At 49.5% G+C, this 21,277-nt stretch overlaps 1 protein-coding gene across 2 annotated transcripts in view; it reads right to left on the bottom strand.

Annotated features, from left to right (window-relative positions):
• Tafa5 (TAFA chemokine like family member 5) overlaps window positions 1-21,277 on the bottom strand; it is a 212,373-nt gene that overhangs the window by 57,293 nt on the left and 133,803 nt on the right. For both annotated transcript variants that reach the window (XM_052748588.1, XM_052748589.1), the window contains exon 2: window positions 18,012-18,161. In XM_052748588.1, coding sequence (XP_052604548.1) covers window positions 18,012-18,161 — 150 coding nt within the window. The remainder of the gene's footprint in view (window positions 1-18,011; window positions 18,162-21,277) is intronic.

Below are 21,277 nucleotides of genomic sequence, written 5' to 3'. Positions count from 1 at the left end.
GGAAGGGCCTGATGTCTAGGGGTTTATTTCCTGGTTTCTACTAACCAGAGGCTGCCTGGCCTTGGAGTATGGGAGTGACAGATCAACAGCTCAGCTTTTCAACAGCCTTCAAGGTGACCAGCGGGCTCTCTGAGCATACAGAGCAGGGGCTGTGGAGCAGGGAAGAGGGAGCATCCAGCAGATACCCTGCTTGTCATAGTGGCTCCGTGTCAAAGGGACCATGAGACCTGCTTCTGAGCCACATAAGACATCCTTTTAGGGAAACTGAAACCCTCCTGGGAAGAAAGAAATAGGGACTATTTCGTGATTCTAAAGAACATGTCCATCTAACTGTGAAATCCCAAAGGCAGGGTGCTCCCCTGGCCACAAGAGATGTTTCACTGAGAAGTAAATTCCACTCCAATGACTGAGGCACATGGGCTGGGGACACCAGGTTATGGGGACAGGGGGCTCTGCCCCTACCAGGGATGTAAGATGTGGACATTGACAGACAGCCACAAAATCGAGGTTCTACATTTTGAAGGCCACAGCTATGTAGGCTTCAAAAGAAGAAATGCTAAGGAGTAGGGGACACCTGTACCCGAGTGGATTTGCATGTTTCCCTACAGATGGAACTCCACATGCTGATCTAGCCCACAGCTGCATCCTTCTTCCTAAGAGTCTGGAGATGAGGCAACGCCTTGGTCTATTCATCTGCCAGGACACATCATCATAGACCAGGCACCTTGCAAACAGCACAGCTCTTTTCCATGATTCCAGAGTCTGGAGGCCAGAGTTGAGACATCAGTAGATTTGCCATCTGGTAAGGACCTGTCTCCTGGTTCACGGGTAAAGTACTCTGAAGCTTCTCTTTCATAAGGGTCAGAACTTAGAACCTAATTGCTGGGTCAAAGACCCTACTTCCTAATCCCATCATGTGGGGGAAGGATTAGGATTTCAGTTTTGGGATAGGTGAAGCATAGACATTCAGATCAGGGCTAGCCTATTGGGTGACTCACTCTATCTCTTTTTCCTCCAATTCTCTGCTGCTGAGACAAAGTGGATCAGCAGCAGGTGCCCAGCCCAAGAATTCAGCTTCCACCTCTATGCTGGGGCCTGATCTGCTAAAGACCCCAGCGTGTACAGGCAGAAAACTCTGCAGCCTTGGCAGTCGGAAGCCATTGGCTCTTGTCAGGAGTCAGAATGGAGGAGAAATTGAATTAAGCGGGCAGCAGTTATAATGCAGTGCGGAGCACCAGGGAGCATCAATATTCAAGCAGAGTCCACAAGATAAATAAACATCAACGGGAGAGAGCAGGCGCAGAAGCGGGGGAGCACTGACGTGGAAGACTCCTAACACCCAATATGCAATTCCCGTGTCAGAACCCATAAGGCTGCAAATACATCAAGCTCACAGTTACACTATTTCAGGAAATGTAATTCTATTAGAAGTTTTCCAATCTTTCCTCCCTTCTTCCCAGCCTGTCTCCCAGTGCTGGCCGTGGCCCTTTCCACTATATCACGCACTAACTCACAGGTAGCTGGACAAGACAGGTGGATAATCACGCCATTAGGTGGCAGTGACCAAGCTGGGCAGGTATGAGACTGGCTCTTAGCAGGTATCCTCTGTGACACCAGACACCCTTGCCAACACTGGGCAGGCAGCAGCACAAGGGCCAGTGGCTGCCTCACCCCAGCACTGCAGGGACACCCTAGAAATAGCTTTCCTCGTAACCTGCTCAACTTCGCCACATAGGATCCAGTTTCCAGGAAAAGAGTCTATGTGGTGAGAAACATCTGGCTGACTGCTGGGTAGATGACTCCTTAAGCTTGTCCTACTTCCTCTCATGAAGATCCCAGCCATTAGACATGTGGTAGTGGGTCAGGCCAGGGCAGGCCAGTCAAAGCCTTCATCTTAGGAGGGCCTGTGGAGTACTTCCCATACAGTGTTGACAGAACATGTGCAGCCTCAGTTCAGCTGTTTCTCACCATGGCAGCAAGGGGACCATCCTACTGCTGTCCTCAGGGATGGCAGTTTGAGGAGCTATGCTTTGTGATACTGCAATGGTGACCTATGACACTGATAAAGCCCAGAGTCCATCACATCACACTAAGGGGAAATATGCAAACTATGCTTCTGGCTAGTATAATGATAAGCTCCACCTAACTGATCTCACTGGTGCATGGGAACATGGGTTGGGCAAGGAAATCTCTCCGGCTTTCTACTCTCTTTTTCTACAAACCTAAAACTCCCCTAATATAAAGTCTATCATTAAAACAAAATACGCTGGTCCCACCCAGACACAATGGGACAAGCCAGGTGATCCACAGCATGTCTCTCAGCTAAGGCTCAGCATCTTCCCCTGGCGGGCAGGATGGGTTCCAGGGGCTCACCACATAGTTGCAGTCCCTAGAGGAGAAAGACAGAAGCTCCCTGCAGGGCCAAGTTCCCTTCCAGACAGGCACACTGTGGCCCCTATCACACGGAGGGGTACACTGGTCCTCACTTCTGCTCTCAGGAACACAAGAGCAAAGGCCAAGGGCTTCTCAAGGCAGCACACATACCAATGCCCTGTTCACGGGTAAAAGTATCCTGTGTTATTACGAGCTGGGTATAGGAGGGTGATGGGGAAGGAGAAGCACCGGCCCTCCCACACGCACATTGCCAACTCCACCCCGGATGTTTCTAGAGGCGGAAAGGGAAAAAGGAAACAGAAAGGTTTGTTAGCTTTTCAGGGGAGGGAGGAACCCAGAGACACAGGGTAATCTGTGAGTGATGGCAGCCTCCGCTTGCAGCTGATTAGACAGTACAAGATGATTAGCTAATTAGACATAATATAATCAGAGAAAAAGGCCCATCTCCTCCATTCCACCTCAAAAAAAAAGTGTTTTGGGACGTTACACAAAATCATCATCTCAAGGAAATTGCTAGAACTTTCCAACAAGTGACACCGGATCTGTCAGGTTTCCAGTGGCAGAGAAAAGGGGAATCGTGAGCTCTGTCTCTTACCACAGAGGACAGGGATTGGAGATAAACAGGGCCCAAGTGCAGGACCCGGGCACAGGCTCTGTAGAGCAAATGAGGCCATCCCTCTCCACACAGTTAGATGGTGTTTCCTACACAGGACAAGCACAGGGCCTGTAAGGCCAGACGTTAGGTGAATCAGACCTAGAAGATTTCTCTTGATCAAATTGTCCTATTATTAGTCAAAGGGCAAGGCTAGCCACCCATCAAGTGAGGGCACAGGCAGTGGACTCCAACGCAGAAGGCAGAGGGCCTCCGGCAACACATCTAAGAAAGGACCCAGGGGCCAGCAATGGGCAGAGGGCAGGTGGGGACAGTCTGTGGAGGTGGCCACTTAACTCCTCAACAGGGCAGGAGAGCATTTTCAGTGTTAGCACTCAACAGAGAAAGCCGAGTCATCACCACCAGGATACCTCAAGCGCTTCCGAGAGAGTGGCTAAAATTAAAGACTGAGGATGGCGGCAAGTGCTGGCAAGGACTTGGAGCCGATGGCGGTCCATGGCTGCAGGTGGCATGTCAAACAGCACACCTTCTTTGAACAACATTTGGCAGTGCTGATCATCCCTGACTCACGGCTCCACCACTTGTCGGTATTCCTAGAGAGAAATGAGCACACACGGCTACCAAAAGATGCAGGGGCGCGTTCCCGGCAGTTTGGTTCGTCATGTCCTAGAATTCAGAACAGCCTACATGCCCGTCTTCCGTAGAGTAGACAAACACAACCGTGTGGTCCCAGAACAAAACTGGGCATTGGAAAGGGCTTCGAGACACACTGCTACACGCGGTGTGGATGGCTCTCCCAGATGGCACATGGCGATACCAGAGGCAGACGAGTGAAGCAGCAACCCCACATCCAGGGAAGCAGACATGGGACAGCAGAGACTGCCAGAGCTCAGAGTTCAAAAGCACAGCACATGAGCACACACGCCTATCATAGGCCTCAGCCATGGTTTTTTTTACAGAGTAATCACTTATTTTGAATCTGTAGTTTCATGGGGCACTACAGTCTCTCTTTTAAACATGTCTACCCAGGTGTGTTTGTGAGCCTGTGTAATGATGTATGGAGACGCTGCTCAGTACAGATCATCTGAAGATGTGGGAATACGGTTCTTACGTAACAGTTTCCTCCCAGGTGAAACCTTCCATCGTGGATGATCTAAAGGGAGGTGAAACATCTACTCTGCAGGGAAGCACATCAAACTCGGAAATAAACAACTCAAAGGCATGAGGAAGTCCCTAAAACAGATCAGATTCACGATGCCCCTCACTCTTCACATTAAAAGACCCTCCCAGACAATCCAAGCTGCCTGGAAGAAAACCTCCACAACCTGTCTTGCTGACTGAATGTTGCACAGTGAACTGCTACGTTTTTCCAGTTTTGTGAGCCATTATTTATGTTGGGGTGAGCTTTGGGGATGTTGCTATCTTGGATTTCTGCTCCTAAAAGCAACCCCTCACCCCTACTACTGTATGTGACCCAACTCCAGTTCATTAAGTTGACCTTCAGTGGTTCCTGTACTCAGATCTCTTGTCAGTTCCATAGCTAGGGTGAGTAGATGTTTGTTCATGACACCCCAGGAACTGTATCACACGAGAGGGAAACCAGTTCACAGGAGATGCTGTGCTTGGAGACACCTCGACATATTCATCACCAATGATCTCCACACCATTCAAAGGAGACACAGTTGTCCCTCAGTACACTCAAATACTCCTAAATCCCTAGATGATCAAATTCTTTACATTAAAAGGTGTAATATTGGCAGAAAGATCTATGCAGATCCACCACTAAGCTTTCAATCACCTGCGGATTACTTATAATACCGAACACAAAATAAACACCACGTAACTAGTTGTTCCATAATGTCTAGGGAATAAAAGGCATGGAAACCACTGGTACATGCGTGGTACAGATGTATTAAAAAAGAACACCTTAATGTTATATGCATGGAAACCAAGGCCTGGCAGACAGGCTGACCTTCTTTCACCCTGCTGCTCAGGTAGTTAGACTATGAACACAGCAGATGCCTTCATCAGGGCTCCTGAGACCTCCAGCTATGATGTCAGCTCACACAGTTATCTACCCTGAGCACAACAGCCCAGCTTAGGCATTCCATACTGAAGGGCTGGAGAGCATCACATTGAGAGAAGGAAATGTCACTAGAGGAAAAGTTCTTATGGAACCCCCTTGATTTACAACCCTATTATGATCCATTCAGGGTTGATAGAAGTCGTCTCTGATGTACCTCCCAGCAATCTCTTCGCACCCCCTCCAAAAAAAACCATAGAACTCACATCAGAATTAGACCCCAAATGTGTTCAGGAACAAGTTCAGCTCAAGGTCTTAGAGTCACATTCAAGCACTCTGGTAAGCAGGAGTGCTCCACAGGGGTGCTTGGTGGGGTGGAATCCTGGGGCAATCAACAGCTGAGCCTGTAATTGGGGTCACTGATGAAAGGATTCCCAATCCCAAGGAGCACTAGATTCCAGGAGCACAAAGTCAGGTCGACCTCAGAGGCGACTGGCACCATCCACACCTACGTCAATCATAGGAATGGAGAGGAGACAGGCATGCCCCCATCCTACACTCAGCCACATCACATGATGAAAGTTGATTCAAACATCAAAATGAAAGGCTGCCTGACTTTAATCTGTTCTTCAGCAAACTGTTTAGTTTGGTCCAAAACCTCTGTCACCATCAAAGACAGCAGTCGGGTTCAAAGAAGGGGTCAACACTGAGCCTTGAGCCAGCCAGGGGTCGGGGGTGCGGTGAGGCCATGCTATGGTAGGCAGGTCTCCACCCTCAGTTACTGCCCAGTGAGTTCCTGCCACACTGGCCCTGCGGGACACCTCGTCCTAGGCCTAGCAGTAATCTCACAGCATGGCTCACAGCACAGTGGGCATGTAAGCAGCAGGAAGAGGATGCCCTTTCCTCCAGGAGGCCACTGTGGCTTGCTACCTTTTCACTATCACTGTGATCTGGAATATGAATGTATTAATGTGGACGGAATCCAAGAGACCAGTGATGGACTCAGCTTCCAGTAGGCCTGTGGGGTGGGGCTGAACTCTCTCCATGAAATGATTTCCCAAGACCCCTGGATCCTGTGACCTAGTGCCCATGGCAAAATGCTCCACCTGCCCTAAGCTGGTGATGTTCTGTGACACCAGGGACTGTGTGTGATTGGGTGGGTAGAGGAGCTAGGCACACTCTGTCCCACCTCACTCTGAGTGTGGAAGTTACTGGTATAGGTCTCAGGCTTGCCTTTGACTGGGCCAGCTGCCCAGTGTTGCCGAGTTCACTGGTGCCTGGAAATGTGACCTGTTCCTTGGGAGAAGAGATATGGGTGCCACCTCCTCCAGGAAGCTCTCCACTGGTACTTCAATCTCAGTCTATTGTTTCCTCCTCATGGCTCATGTCATAGCGCAGACTCTATTTCCTAAACATCTCACGTACCCTGAGACCCTCACTCTGCTCGAAGCCACGGGTCCCATTCCATCTCTTTCTGTACCCCAATGTCTCCCGCCTGGGCCAGCTCAGATGGTTCTGTGAGGGAACAGGCATTCCATGTGGCCTTATTCTCCAGCTGTGTGCTTTGAGCCAACTCTACCCTACGTGAGCCTCAGTTTCCTTGTTTGTAACTGAGGGCTCTTCCAAGATGCCAGTGGGGTGTTCCCAAGTGGCATTTGTGAAACTGTATGAAAATGACATATGCAAGGCCTCTCATGATCTGGAGGGAACTAGGGCAGCCACATCACCTTCATACTGGCTATGGTTAGATATTGGCAGTATAAAGAGCCTTGTTGCCCAGGTTAGATGTGGCCATGGTCTGGGGTACCTGGGCACCACCCACATTTATATTCCATTCTGAAAGTCAGGAACTACAGGACTGGGCACATTGGAGCCACCTGCTCAGGTTGATGGAGCTGTGGACATCCACCCAATAGAAACCAAGAAACACAAATCTGCCATTTCTGGGTGGCATGCTTGCTCCATCCTCAACAGAGCACCAAGCATCCCATGGACATCACCAAACACACTGTTGACAGATTTCCTCCACTCCAGTGAGGAGTGCTGTGGGTAGAACAGCGTGCAAGTGGCTTGCAACTCTGTGGCATCCTGTAGGCCTCCTGTATCCTTCCCCAGGAAGTGTCAGAGTGTCCCCCACCGATGGCCGTAATCAGAGTATGCAGGCTGTCACCACATGCTGGGCCCATCAGCTCTGGGTTTCCTGGAGAGAATTTCCTCAAAGACTTCTCAAAGCTATCTCTTCTTGTACATGCTGATTATTCCCCCACACTTATTAAACCATGACGATGGAGCAGCATTATCAGCACAGTGTGTGCTGGGCACATTAAACATCAAGGACGGGGCAGGCCTTACTGCAACACCAGAATGGTGGGATCCCCATGTTCCCTGCTATAGTCCTACAGGTTCACCAGCCTTGCTCATGACCAAGCTGCCTAGAACCCAGCTCCAGTCAGGTATCACAGAGGGGTCAGGTGGATCAGACAACACCCATTGGAACAATGTCAGAACCAGGAAATAGGCTCCATGCAGGAGATGCTGAATGAAAGAGACAGTCCCTCCAGGTGTGACGGAACACAGGGCTACTTGGAGAGAAGAGACACACCAAGTGTGAAGTAGACTGTGAAGTTTAACAGAAACATGTAAAGCAACAAGAGATCAAGAAACCAACCTTGGAGGGATGAAGCTTCCACGCTAGCCTCAGCCTCAATTATCTCATAGATTTTGGTGTAAAGATTATTATTGGTAAACCAACTATCTATTTATTGGTTTATTTTTACTTTTTGAGAGAAGATCTTATGTGGTCAAGACTGCCCATAAATCCCTAAGCCTCATGCCTCTCTTCTTCCAAGTGCTGGAGTCACAGGCATATGCCACCACACTGGCTTATTAAATTATTCTTCTTGGTAACACTATGCATGATTTTTTTTAAAGCTTGTGTCTCTGCATGTTCATACAGAGGTGAGAGATTAACCTCAGGAGTCACTCCTCAGGAGCTGTCCACCCTCTTTTTTGAGAAAAGGTCTCCCAGTAAGACCCAGAACCTGCCCAGTAGGCTAGACTGGGTACCCAGATATTCTGCTGTCCCTGCCTGCCCAACGCTAGAGTTATAAGTACATGCTACCACTCCTGCTTTTTAATACATGGCTGCTGGGGATCAGATGTAAGGCCCTGACATCTCTACAACAAGCACTTTCTTAACAGAGTCACCCCCCCACCAGTCCTTAACATCACTGTTTGCTACCATTGCAGAGAACACAGCACACTTGTATTTATGAATTTGGTGCCCCAAACTCTTTGTAGAGTTTACTGTTTAACTCTACAGGGTATGTGGAGGCAGAGTGCATGGGTTCAAAATGTTCTTACTATGGGTCATCTGTGAACAGGGGCAATTTCACTTTGGCCATTCTCCAGTTGGAATGTTGCCTCATTTCTTCTCTTCCTCTTTGTCTTCCTCCTCCTCCTCAACTTCTCCCTACCTGGTTGGTCCAGTTAGACCCTCCCATACACATTTCGGAGTTCAGAGAGAGCACACCATGTCTTTCTAATCTGTAGCACAGTGCCCCATCTCTCACCGCCCCACATGGCAGCATGGCACTGGGGTCAGGTTTTTCAGAGATGGCCCCGCCATGCTGAAGGTCACTTCCTTTCTTAGTTTGTCTAGCACCTTCACTGTGAAAGATTAGTGATTTCATTAAAAAGCTTTCTCTGCATGCACTGACATCCCTGTGTCAGAGGGAATTACAGTGGCTGACTGCCACGTGTTGAGCCATCCTTGAGTTCCTGAGAGGAATTCGATGGGGACATGGTACCTGGTCTTTTCAACTGAATGTGGTTTCTTATAGCGTGAAGATCTTTTTGTGTTTTGGTGTTGTCTGAGGTCTACAGTTTTTCTCGAAATGTCTGCTGATTCTTCTACTGTCAGGATGCTACCAGATTCACAGAATGTGGTAGTTAATACTGTCGGCTTCTGGGTACACCCTGGAGAGACTGTCAAGGTTAGGTTAGCCTCTGAGCATGCCTGCTCTGATCAGTCTCTTGATTATGTTAATTGGAATGGGAAGGTCCAGCCTGAATGTGGAGGAACCTTTCATTGGTGACTCAGAGAGATGGAAATGTGAGAAAAGCTTTTTTTTTTTTTTTTTTGTCTTCTTGCTGATGGCTGCTCTGCTGTTGCTGTCCCCATGGCCAGCCACTGCGCTGGCAACCTTTTGATGACATCAGAACAGCTTTCTTGGCTTTCCAATGTTGACTGAAGACCAGTGGCTCTCCGGAATCCTCCAGGCTTCCAGCAGCTGACTGGGACTGCTGAAACATTCAGCCTCAGTATACTGAGCACTTAGAGGGTTCTTAGCCTCTTCAGTGTGAAGATGGCCATTGTTGGACTATTCAGACACACTGTGTAAGCCAATTCTAACAAATACTATTTAATACATCTTTATTTTATTGGTTCTGTTCCTCTAGAGGACTCTGGCTGACACAGAGCGAGGTTTAGATGTGGTTTCAACATGTCCATGTTCCCAAGGGTTTGAAGACAATTGGTTCTAATTCTCTGAAGATTTGGTGATTCACCAGAGAAATCATAGCCTGGGACTTTCCTGTTAGGAGGCTTTGTGCTCATCAGTCCTCTGATTCTTCCTGTCATACTTAACTCTGATTGGTTGTTTGTGTCTTTCTATGGCTGTCTGTGTCCTTTTCCCTGAAGACATCTTATACATTTGCAGACACTTGGCTGCACTGTTCTCTTTAACCCTCTTGATGTCTGTAAGTTGGACAGACCTGCCCCCTGTTCCCTATGTGATGGTCTGAGCCTTATGCTTCTCCTCTCCTGCCCCATCCCTGATTTCTATCTATCTACCAACTTCAGGTTAGCTAACTTCACTCTTGGTCTAGTTCGCTACTTTCATCCACACTTGTACTGCTTTCTTTCTGCTGTTTGACTTGGATGTGACCTGCTCTTGTCTTCCCAGCATGGTCAGAAGGCTACCATTGTTCGCATAGCTTAATTATAGATGAGCTCATATACATAATAACAATGGCTGTGCGTACCTGTCAACTTGCAAACCTGCAACTTTCACCTGGGGCTCTCCCTAGGACAAGCCAGATGTGCAGATCCTCAGTGCAGATCTAGGCTGCGGGGGGGACAGTGATGCCAGGTCACAAAGGAGGAACCATTCTGTAGGAAGGTTTCTCACAACAGCTTTCTGCTGCTTCTCTGCCCACAACTCAGAGACACCAGGGGACCTGCCTGAAGCTGCACAGTGGCATTAAGAGTTTGCATGTTTCCAAAATGCCACATGTTGAAACTGTCCCCTAGTGTTCGCACTGAAAACTTAACCCCGAGACCGTATGTTGACCCATGGAAGTTCTGTCATGAGAACTGCATTCTCATCAACAGATTCATGCTGTCAGTCAAGGTTCTGGGAGAGGGAGTTTGGCCCATGTTAGGACAGAGCACTCTTAGCTTCTTAGAGGCCTTGACTGACGCTGCACAGGCAATGCTGGACTTGGCCTTCCCGGCCTCTGAAACAGAGAAAAAATGCATTTCTGTATTTTATTTATTTATTTATTTATTTTGGTTTTTTGAGACAGGGTTTCTCTGTGTAGCTTTGCGCCTTTCCTGGGACTCACTTGGTAGTCCAGGCTGGCCTCAAACTCACAGAGATCCGCCTGGCTCTGCCTCCCGAGTGCTGGGATTAAAGGTGTGCGCCACCACTGCCCGGCACATTTCTGTATTTTATAGATTGCCCAGTTACAGGGATTTTGTTGGAGCAGCACAGAGTGGGCTAAAAAGAAAGAGAAGGAAAAGTATCCTCTCCTGGGAAAGGAGGCCCTGCCGCCAACTGTGCCCTCTGCTGCCTACACGGCTGTCAGCTCTCAGGGTGCAGCAAGGGTTGGGACGCTGCTGGCATGTGACCACCTGACAACTGAGAGAGCACAGGTGGACGGTCCCCATAGGCACAGAGCCCAGCAGGATGCCTTCCTACACTGCAATGCCAAAGTGTCCCTTGGCCTGACCCAATGCTGCCTACAGCGGCTTCCTCCATCTCCAGTGCTTCTGCTGCACTGTGAGGCGAAGCAGGGATGCCCTATGGTTATGACGAACTATGCCTGATCCCCGATGCTGCCAGAACCTTCTTCCTGCTATAAGGGTGCAGTGCTAGGTAGAAGGCCAGCCAGATTCACATGGCAACTCCTTAAAGACCCTCCCATTCTTTCCCCCCACACTGTTAGTTACTTTATTAAACTAAACTTCTCACCAGCTCCCAACACCAGAACCTGAAGTAATAAATAGCTCCAAACTCCCTGGAGCTACTGGGATGAGGACACCAATACAGGGTCCCCTCATGAGGATGAAGGACCAAGGAGGGAATGGTCAGGCATCATCGTCTCTCTGCCCCCCGATACAATGATAAAGGGAGTCAGGGATCAGGGACTGCATACTCTGTCTGGATCTTGTAACTCCACCCTCTAGAGAATGGACCCTCATTGCCCATCACCCAGCAGTTCTCACTGGGGGCTAACAGACAGTGGGCTCTGTAGAACTATGACAGCAGCAGGTGTGTGTTCCTGAAAACCACAGACTCCAGCATGGCTCAGCATACACAGCAGGCCCACTTTCACAACTGGCTCCACACCGATGGACACTGGAAAACATCTAGAGCATAGAGGAGCCATGTGGGCTGCTCAGTGTCCCAGCCTGAGGCAGATCAGAAAGATAAGAAGGATTCTAGGGACATGAAGGGAAAAGGAGCCCCTCACTCAGAGTCTGGCTGAAGTTTCCTGCCGGCTGAGAATCCAGACTTCCAATACAGCTAACATTTGCTGTGAAGGCTGCCAGCATAGAGAGAATATTCCTTCTTTTCTGCTTCTAATATATTTTTAATAAAGCATAACATTCATATACCCAGTTGTTCAGTTTGGAATATATATATACACATATATATATATATGTATATATATATTCATAGTTATATGAACTTCATATATATATATGATCTTTCATATCTATATGACCTTATATCTATGTATATGAATATACATATTTCCAAATGAAAATGTTAAAATACCAAAGATTCATGTATGAAGGCCAAGCTTGTATGAACCCGAACACGGCCTTACTCTTTTTTTCCAGATTTGTTTTCTGAAACTGTCAGAAATAAGGTAAATTCTGTTTAGTGTAAAGGCACCTTTATTCCCCGCAACCCTTGTGATCCCGTGTGTTGCCAGCTGTCCAAGGGAGGACCCTCCCTATGGCCTCATTTAAACTCCCTAGCCACCTTCTGTGATGTAATTGTCTGTGCGGCTACTGAAAAGACAATTAGGCATCTTTCTGTCGCCCTCTCTTGCAACACCCACACCCACACTTTGGGTGTCTTACCCTTCCCTACTTGCATGCTGTTCTAGTCACCCCACTTGCTAAATCTAAGTCAACCCTGTTCTTAATGAATTCCGGCTCTCCCTCATACCATCGTGTCCTGAAATTGTTCTTTGCAGCAGAGCCAGGAATCCTGGCTTCTCCTGAGTGGAGGTCTCTGAACAGAGCCTCTTGGATCACTCCAGGAGGTGGTGTGGAGCTGTGTCTCCAACCCCATCCCACCGCCACCGACAAGCCCATGGTGGGACACTTGGCCCTGGGGAACCTCCGAGAAAAGACACAGTTGGATGACACTGAGACCCTGTTCTTTCATGAAAGGAAGGGACTTGAGCAATGAGACTGCCTGCCTGTCCCTTCTTCCTCCGTGGTTGCCTGGCAACCATGTCTGGAGTCACCATGTTGAAAATTGAGCATACTCAGGCCCACACTCGCCCAGCAGTACCTCAGTCTACTTCCCTCGGTGCACAGAAAGCCAGCAAATCCCAGCATCTCAAGCTGCTTACTGGAGACACAAGCAAAGGCCCTCTGCACTCTGTGGCTTCTTTTCCTTTACCCAGATCAGGGTTCCACAGAGATAGGACAGGGCCTTCTGAAGTGGACACACTCAAGGGAGCCCAACTCTTAAGCAGGAGTCCTGGGGTCGATCCTCTCAGCTCTGCACAAATATCAGACAGCCACTAGGTTGCTGTGCCATGTTTCTGACACTGAGGACAGAAAGATCTGGAAGGATCGATCCATAGCACATTGAGCCTAAATGATCTCTATATAAGTGCTGAACTGTGAGGAAGCATACAGGTTATCAATGTGGTGGCCATCAAACCCTGTGGCCACAACTGAAGCTGAGCAAGCCACTAGACTATGTTCCTGTCAAGAGTTCCCCTAGGTGGACCCAGTGAAAGTTCATATCCAAGGAACTGAGACTCTCCTCATGTCACCTCCCTCTCAGATGCCAGTCACAGCTTGCTCAGAGCTGACCAGGTTCTGATGCAGAGAGGGACCCAAGCTCCACCTGGACCAGGCTGATCGTCAGGCATGATGGTTGTGCTTGGAAGGTGCAGTGTAGTAAGCATTTCCTAACTATCTCTCAGTTTCTAGGAGTTTACAACATAGCCTACCTCAGGTGTGGCTAGATGTTACTGGATTTAGCCACTGTGTGCTACACCTGACAAACCGAGGAGCCCTAGGCTGTTCAAGTTGGCAGCCCAAACCTACACTATGAAACAGAGATCCATGTGGGGAGATGCTGGTCACGACCAGACCCACAGGCTAGCTGGGAGCCATGACAACAGTTCTGAGAAAACCACAGAGTGGTCAAGTGAAAGCCCATCCAGAATCTGGTTGTGTCTCTCCACAAAGGAGATGCTGAGGTGACAAAGAAGGCCCTTCCACAACCTCTCCCAGGGCAGGGCCCCTGCGGGCACCCCGACTGACCACTGCTGACTGACCATGGCTGAAGCAGGCCTAGCCTGGCCAAGGCAGGCTGATTTTGTCATCCAAGGAAACACCTCTCTACAGTGTGACCACCAGGAATCGTCACTTCTGAAGGTCTGCAGTCCCTTTCACAGCAACAGGCTCAGTGTGCAGTCTCTGGGGGAGCGGCTTCTTTTACCAGCACCACAGCTTCAACATGGTCTGGCTTGGTTAGCTACTGCGGATAACCACAGTCTGCTTATTCCCCGGGGCCATGGTGGACACTCTATTGTGCCCATTTGTCAGCTACTACCATTCCTGAAGCTCTGGATATCTGTGTGCCTGTGTTCCCTTTAGCAAGCTTTGTGTTCATAATTTGACTCTGTGTTAGACATTTAAGGAACTCATGAGCTCTATTTTCTTGCATTTGTGGAATTTTTCATTTTATTTTTTTCTTTATTACATACATTTATTTACTTATTTGTTTGTTTGTTTATTTATTTTGTGTGTGCATGCAGGTGTCATGGGATGGATGTGGAGGTCTGAGGACAACCTATAACACTGTTTCTCTCTTTCCACCATCTGGGTCCTAGGATCAAACTCAGGATGTGAGTCTTAGCAGCATGTGCCTTTACCTGCTCAGTCATATCCCTGGCCTTTTCTCCTAAAAGTTATTCTTTTTAATTATATTTACTTACTGATTTGTGTGTGTGTGTGTGTGTGTGTGTGTGTGTGTGTGTGTGTGTGTGTGTGTGTGTGTGTGTGTTTTTGGGGGAGCTCATGCCATGGCTTAAGTATGGAGGTCAGGCATCAACTTGAGGAGCTGGGTCTCTCCTTCTCTCATGTGGGTCCCGGGCCTCAGACTCTGGCTGTCATGCTTAGAAGCAAGCACCTTTAACTGTTAAGTCATTTCACAAGTGGGATTTTCACTTTTGTGACAGAATAATTGGATGAAGAGGACTTTTGTGTTTCAGCGAAGTCCAATTTCTTTTCTTTTATGGCTCTTGTTTGGATGGTCCTACCTCGAACTCTTTAGCCAAAGCCAAGACCATGTAGATTTACTGATCTTCTGAGGGTTGGGCAGTTTTGACTCCTCACATCCACTCTGATGCCTGTGCTGGTTGTGAGGTAGGGGTGTGAGGTAGGGGTGCGAGGTACAGGCCTGACACGACTCTCCAGCATGTGGGGATCCGGTTGCCCTGGTGACACATGTTGAAAGACCTCTCAGGAGGGTCTCTGACAACCTAGTGGGAAATAAGCTAACTGTACCTACCCAAGGGCTGATTTCTGCATTCTCTATCCATTGTCCATTTCTAAGGGTTGAGGTCACTTGCTCCCTCAGCTTTTCTGGATCAACTCCCAAGACCAGGGGCCCCATCCTGACCCAGAAACATAGCAGCCTTCTTCACATGGACCAGTTCTGCAAACATGCCTCCCTTTCCCTACTTCCCAGTACAGTTCCCCCTTGCCTTCTGTGTGCAAGTCTTGTGTATTACTGGTTGTTCCCGAACTGCTATCATGGAGCACTTGGTGTCTTGGGTAGCTCCCAGAGCTTGAGAGTGCTGAGCTGCTGTCCCCATCACTTCAGGAAGATATGTTTTTTTTTTGTTTTTTTTTTTTTTAACTCTGGGTGGTGAGGAGAGATGAAGATGGAGCTCTGAGCCAGAACCTCGGAGCTGCTTTGCCCCCAGCCCATGCTGCTGTTCTTACTAGGAAGAGCAGACTGGCACATTCACCCAGGCAGGTGACAGAGTCATCGACACCAGTCGGGCGGGCACCTGGAAAGCTTCCTGAGGGGAATGACATTGGCCACACACAGAAGAGAGATAAGACAATTATGGGGCACCTGTCTGCAGTTGAGGGAACTCTCCTCACGCTGGGACTGCTTGCAAGTCCACCCCAGCCTGCCCTCCTTCAAGGCTCTCAGGAGAGCTTCCTTGAGTCTAGATGGGACATCTATGGCCATTGCTCTTGGATGCACTTCAGTCCCATGGGCATTTCTCTTCCAAAGCAATCAAGCGTCTCTTCGCCCTCCACCCACGGACACCTAACAGCCATGCTTTCTTTGGGTTTCTTTCCAAACGAATCTCACGAGAACTCTGCATGGGGGAAAGAGGGCTTTGCTTTGAGCAGAGGGAGCGTGGGCAGTTTTCTGCTGAGAGTCTCCATCCACAGGGCAGCACCACGAAGGGGGCAGGACCATGAGGGGTAACACAGAGCAACAACTAACACAGCCAGTGCTGCTGGGGCTGGCTCCGTAGCCCACAAAGCCCAGTCCTAAGGTCAGGTCAGATTGCTTATGTTTGTGTTCAAATGGGAAGCCCTGGGGCAGGTGACCCGATTGCTTTCAGCTCTCTTTTCTCGTGGATTCTGTACGGTGGATCAATGCCTGCTGGTACACTGGGTCATGATGCTGGAGACCGGTTTCTGCAAAACTGCTTCAGCTCGGACTCCAGGCCAGGGAAGAGCTCACCTATGAAGCCAGTCTCGCCAACAGCTCCGTCTTTCCACAGGAAGGAGCTTCAATGGTGATCTCTTCACCCCTCAAGACCTCACTCCAATACTCCCTCAGGGATACATCCTTGCCCAGGTGAGGCGACCCCAGTACTCACAGCACTGTGTGTATGTTGGGGGTGGGGGCTATGGCCTAGGCTCTTTGAGATTTGCTCTCCCTTATATCTGCCTACACCTGATGTACCTCATTTGTATGAATGAATGAATGAATAAATGAGTACGTGAGCAAATTTATCAATAGCTATAAAGTCAGCCAGCAAGAGAACATGTGACTACCCAGCAGCAGCCATGGGCTACCACTTTTGCTCCTGAATTCAGGGTCAGCATAGACCAAATCCAGGCTAAACATCACTGGTGCTCAATGTCAGCTGGGCTACCATGGCCCAGACTGTCTTCAGCAGACACAACGGCATACCAGGAAACTTATTATGCACACAGCGCAAGGAAACAGAAAAGCAAAAATTAAATTAGAAGGCAGCCAGAAAAATGCCCACTGTGCAGAAAACTCAAGCAAACTAATTTGTTTGGCCTCCCTTGAAAATGGTGAGGTTTTCATTTGAGTCTCTGGGACTCAGGCTCCTAAGGCACCAGGAGGGCTGCTGGGGGAGGGAGGGGCAGGGATTTGGTTTCAGTTGGGCAGATCCAGATTCAATTAGCATCAGTCCGGACGGACCTCATCTCCCCAGGCTGATGGAGTGAGCGAGAGAAGAGAAAATGCTGTGGCTATGAGCTCCACACCACCCCAACCTGGTCCCAGAAAATCAATCTATGTTACCAAGATGCCGCTTCCTCTCTGCCCACAGGGATCAAGATGTTGGCCCCTTGGAAACTAGGCTGCACAGAACTCAATCCTTAGACCTCCCCTCCCTAGCTGTGTATAGGGTTAGCTATGAACCAGGAGCTTATGGCTGCTCCAGTACCATCTGCCTTGGTCAGCATGCTCAGCCTCATTCTGCACTTCCTGAGTGCTACAGACAGTCTTCCAACCCTTCCAAGTTGGCAGCAGGAGTGTGGAATACCCACAGCCATGGAGGTCTACAGAAGATGCTGAGAGAGGTCAGGGTTCAGTAAGCCTAGGATGCTTCCTTACTATACCCTTGGGTCTCCAGCGGAGGGCAGGACCCCAGTCAGAGTAGAGCTAACTCTGAACCCCAAGCTACACAGGGAATCCAAGGTCTGAACCTCTTGCCTAAGTCTTGGGCAAAATAGAGCCTGGCCAGGTACCCAGCCAGATCTGAGATCTACAGTGGGTACCATCTGGGAATCATGGTCAGCCCTGTTGTGACCATGCCCCAGGTTCTGCTGATCCCTTTCTCAAGAGCCTTCCTGGCTTTGGGGAACAATTATCACACTGATGCAGCCCAGCTTGTTATAATGAACATCTTCGTGGGTTGAGAACAGGAACCGTATCTGGTTGGAGACTTCAGGTTTTTGATACCCGGAACCATGTAGTCAGTGGCCACCCCCATGTGCACAGGACATGCTGCCCATGGATATACCACACCAGATATGCCAGCCTAATGAAAGATTGCCCAGAGATCTGACCCTAGGAATATACCCCAAGGTCTTGGCCTCAGAGCATTCTGAAGAAATCTCCTTCAGAGTGATGCTTGCTGGCACAGAAGCCCTCCAAGACTGGGCTCGGTACCCAGAAGTGTCACCAGAAGGCTGGGAGCTCTTACCGTCCACACAAGCAGGCCGGGCTCGAGTGGTGCCTGCAATCTGCCCCTTTCTGCATGCACAGCGTGCCGTCTGCCGGGCGATCGTCCTCCGTGGCTGGCTGCTGTCCCGGTCTAGGGTCACAATCTCACAGGTTCCAGCGGCCAGCTGACCTGCAAGGAAGAAATAACCACAAGCTGAGTGGCCACAGTCTGGAGACTCATGCCCTGAAGCCCACCCAGCACTCATCTAGAGAAGGGTCCACCAAAGCTGGCTCAGCCAAAGAGATGTGGAGAGAGCTCTCTGTGACAGCCAGCAACCCATCTTCTGTATGCTCTGCCAGAGATTCCAGTCAGCCTATCCCAATGGACAGGAAATTAAATGTGGCCATCTCCGCCACACACGGAAATGAAATCTTAGAATTAGGGAGTAAGGTGCTCCCTCCTGCTCCTCCTTCACACACTTGGATTTCACAGAAAAACCAGCTGACCAGAGCACAGGGTCCCCAAATCAAGCCAAGCTCTGCAGCCTGCATCCCAATATATCAGCACACTACCCACAGGAGTGCTATCTTGGAGCCACAAAATGAGGTAACCAACAGTGTACAGGTTACCATATTGCAAGCAAGAAATATCATCCTCACCTGGGCACAGAAGCCAGGAGAGCCAGGGACCAAGTTATATATTCCTGAAGGCCTCCAGATATTAATACACATGGACATACATAAGAGGACACACAGACACACAGCACAGATGTTATAAGCCGCATGCCTGGCTGGCAGATATGGGGAAGACTATACAGGTATACACAGGAGATATTCAAGTGAGAACATGCATTCCATATGGGCACAGATTTGCAGAGTAAATCCATATGTGAGTGGATACTCACATATACACAGGTAAACACAAGTTCCCACATGTATACCTACCTACAGTTAACCTAGGTGCACATAGGTTATATGGATGTGTCCATGTGCACACACGGACTCAAATGAGAACAATCAACTGTTCTCATGTGCACACAGGCTAACAGGTGTGCCCATGTAGAGTTTCATATGGGTGTACTCATCTGCATTCAGGAGCTCATAGCCTATACTGATATGCCAATGTAAGCATGTGTGTACATAAGGGCCACTCAGCTAGACACATGCTTTATGTATGTTTCTGTGTAAATACACAGCTACACAAGGTGTGTTCCGCTGCACTCAGGTTCCCACAGGCTACATGTAAGTTCCCATGTAGACACACAGGTACTCATGGGTACACTCAGCTGCGCATATTCCAGGCTTCATTCTGTCTGGACACACAGGTACATCGGGACAGGCACACATGGCCCTGAACTAACCCTAGAAGGGACACATTTCTCCAAAGCCACAACCTCACCTCAGGGGAAGGAATCCTCGTGGGAAATAAACCCCCGTAGTCTAAGCTGTCACTGCATGGCTAAACCTGTAAGTGCTAACGAGCAATGCTGTCCAATAAAGATAGCGCGATGCTCACAGTGGACCATAAAAATGAAAAACTGGCCACCTTGGAGGAGGACAGAGGGCATCCCTCAGCCTGGGCTGGTGCTGCCACATTCATCCTGGCATGGTTAGCCCAAGGCCCCTCTATCATGCAGCTTCACGGCCTCATTAGGCCCCATTCACAGAAACCCTGGGATATGTCACTCACTCATCATCAGGATCTTCCATCCACTCAGCACACAGGAAGTGCCTACTACTTGCTGCCCTCTGTGGGTACTAGGAGACCTCACCGCGCACATGGTATCCCACCCTCTGGAGCTCCTTCCAGCGACAGGGCACATCACAGAGATGCTGGACGTGAGAATCCCACCCACCTGGATGAATGTCATACAGGTGTCAGCAGGAAATAACACAGGGTCACATGGACAGACATTAGAAAGAAAGTGGGACAGGTGCACACAGGGTGGCCATTTGCTTGGTAACCAGATTGGCAGGTAGCTCTCAGGGCTTCTCAGCAGTAGTTCCTTCAACTCAGGGTGTCCTTCCTTACCACAAGGATCCTTTTGCTACTGTCACCCAAACACCCTTTCTCCAGGCAACTGGCTCCTGCACTGTATCAGCCTTGCTGCTTGGATTCCCCGGCCTTACCCAGAGCCTGGTTAGAGCAGGTATCACATACATTAGTAGGAAGTATGGGCAGGGTGGCTCAGCTCCAGCAGCCCAGCAAGACCAATGGCAAGGCAGGACTAGGAGGAACTGTCCAAAATGACTACATTCAGCTGCTCGTATCCAGGCAGGATGCTGAGAGTTCCTGGCTGGAGTGCCAAGCTGATGTTGGGGGAATGGATCGGACACATTCAGAGGAAGGATGGGGCAGCTAGGGCCTCCCACTGAACTCTGAGCCACCCCTCCTGCAAATGCCTATGCCTTCCTTCTCAAGCAGAACACAAGGCCCCAGCTAGAGCTGCCTTCCTCAAGCTGCGAGGTTTGACTCATGCTACCCAATCACACCTTGAATTACACGCTGTTGTTAAGGAGCAGGCACAAGCAAACCGATGCACAGACAAGTGAGGAGATGGAGGGCGGGACAGGAGGAGCACCCGGAACAACCAATCAGCTCTAGCACGGATCCCAGAACCAGAGCACCAGGCCTGATGGGAGCTGAGGGACATACTGGCAGGAAGAGGACAGCCAACTCTGCAGCACACAAGAAAGAAGTGTTTCCCTTCTTGTGCTTGCCACTGCAATGTCCGGATGGGCAGCCATGTGGGTACCACCCCACGTTCTTATTGGAAATAGGATCGGCAGACCGGCTCCAGCCACTTCACTATTCCTGCCGAACTTGACCGACACACTATGACTCTGGCCAAGGCTTATAGTCTCTGGGTCACCTTAGTGCATACGTATTTTCTGGGCAAGGCCTGGACAGGTGTCGAGAGCTGTCCAGCTAGGGTCTGTGCCAACAAGGGTTTTGAAGGTGGGAGAATACTACCAAGTCAATGACATCATACAGCTGTGGTGGCTCCTGGACACTGGGAAAGTCTGCCCTGGGCCAGCAGCAGCACCACCCTGGGCCCCACTTCCAGTTCTCTATCAGCAGGAACTTCAAGGTCATGTGGGATGGTCAAGGGGTCATGCACATGCACCTGTCTGCAAAGAGCAGGAGTGGGAGGGACTGTGGATACCAAAACTCTGAGGTGTTCTGTCACTGGAGAAAGAGACAACATGATTAGGCAAGAATCACATGACCAGGAAGTGTCCCTTCATCCCCAAGGATAAGCCCAATCCCAACAACTTACCAGGCTCTATTTGCATTCAGGTGCA

The sequence above is a fragment of the Peromyscus californicus genome, unplaced genomic scaffold (genome assembly GCF_007827085.1).
Source record: "Peromyscus californicus insignis strain IS unplaced genomic scaffold, ASM782708v3 Scaffold_20__1_contigs__length_68692818, whole genome shotgun sequence".
Taxonomy (NCBI): domain Eukaryota; kingdom Metazoa; phylum Chordata; class Mammalia; order Rodentia; family Cricetidae; genus Peromyscus; species Peromyscus californicus.
Note: the sequence above shows the minus strand (reverse complement) of the source record. Positions and strands in the feature narration are given on the sequence as shown.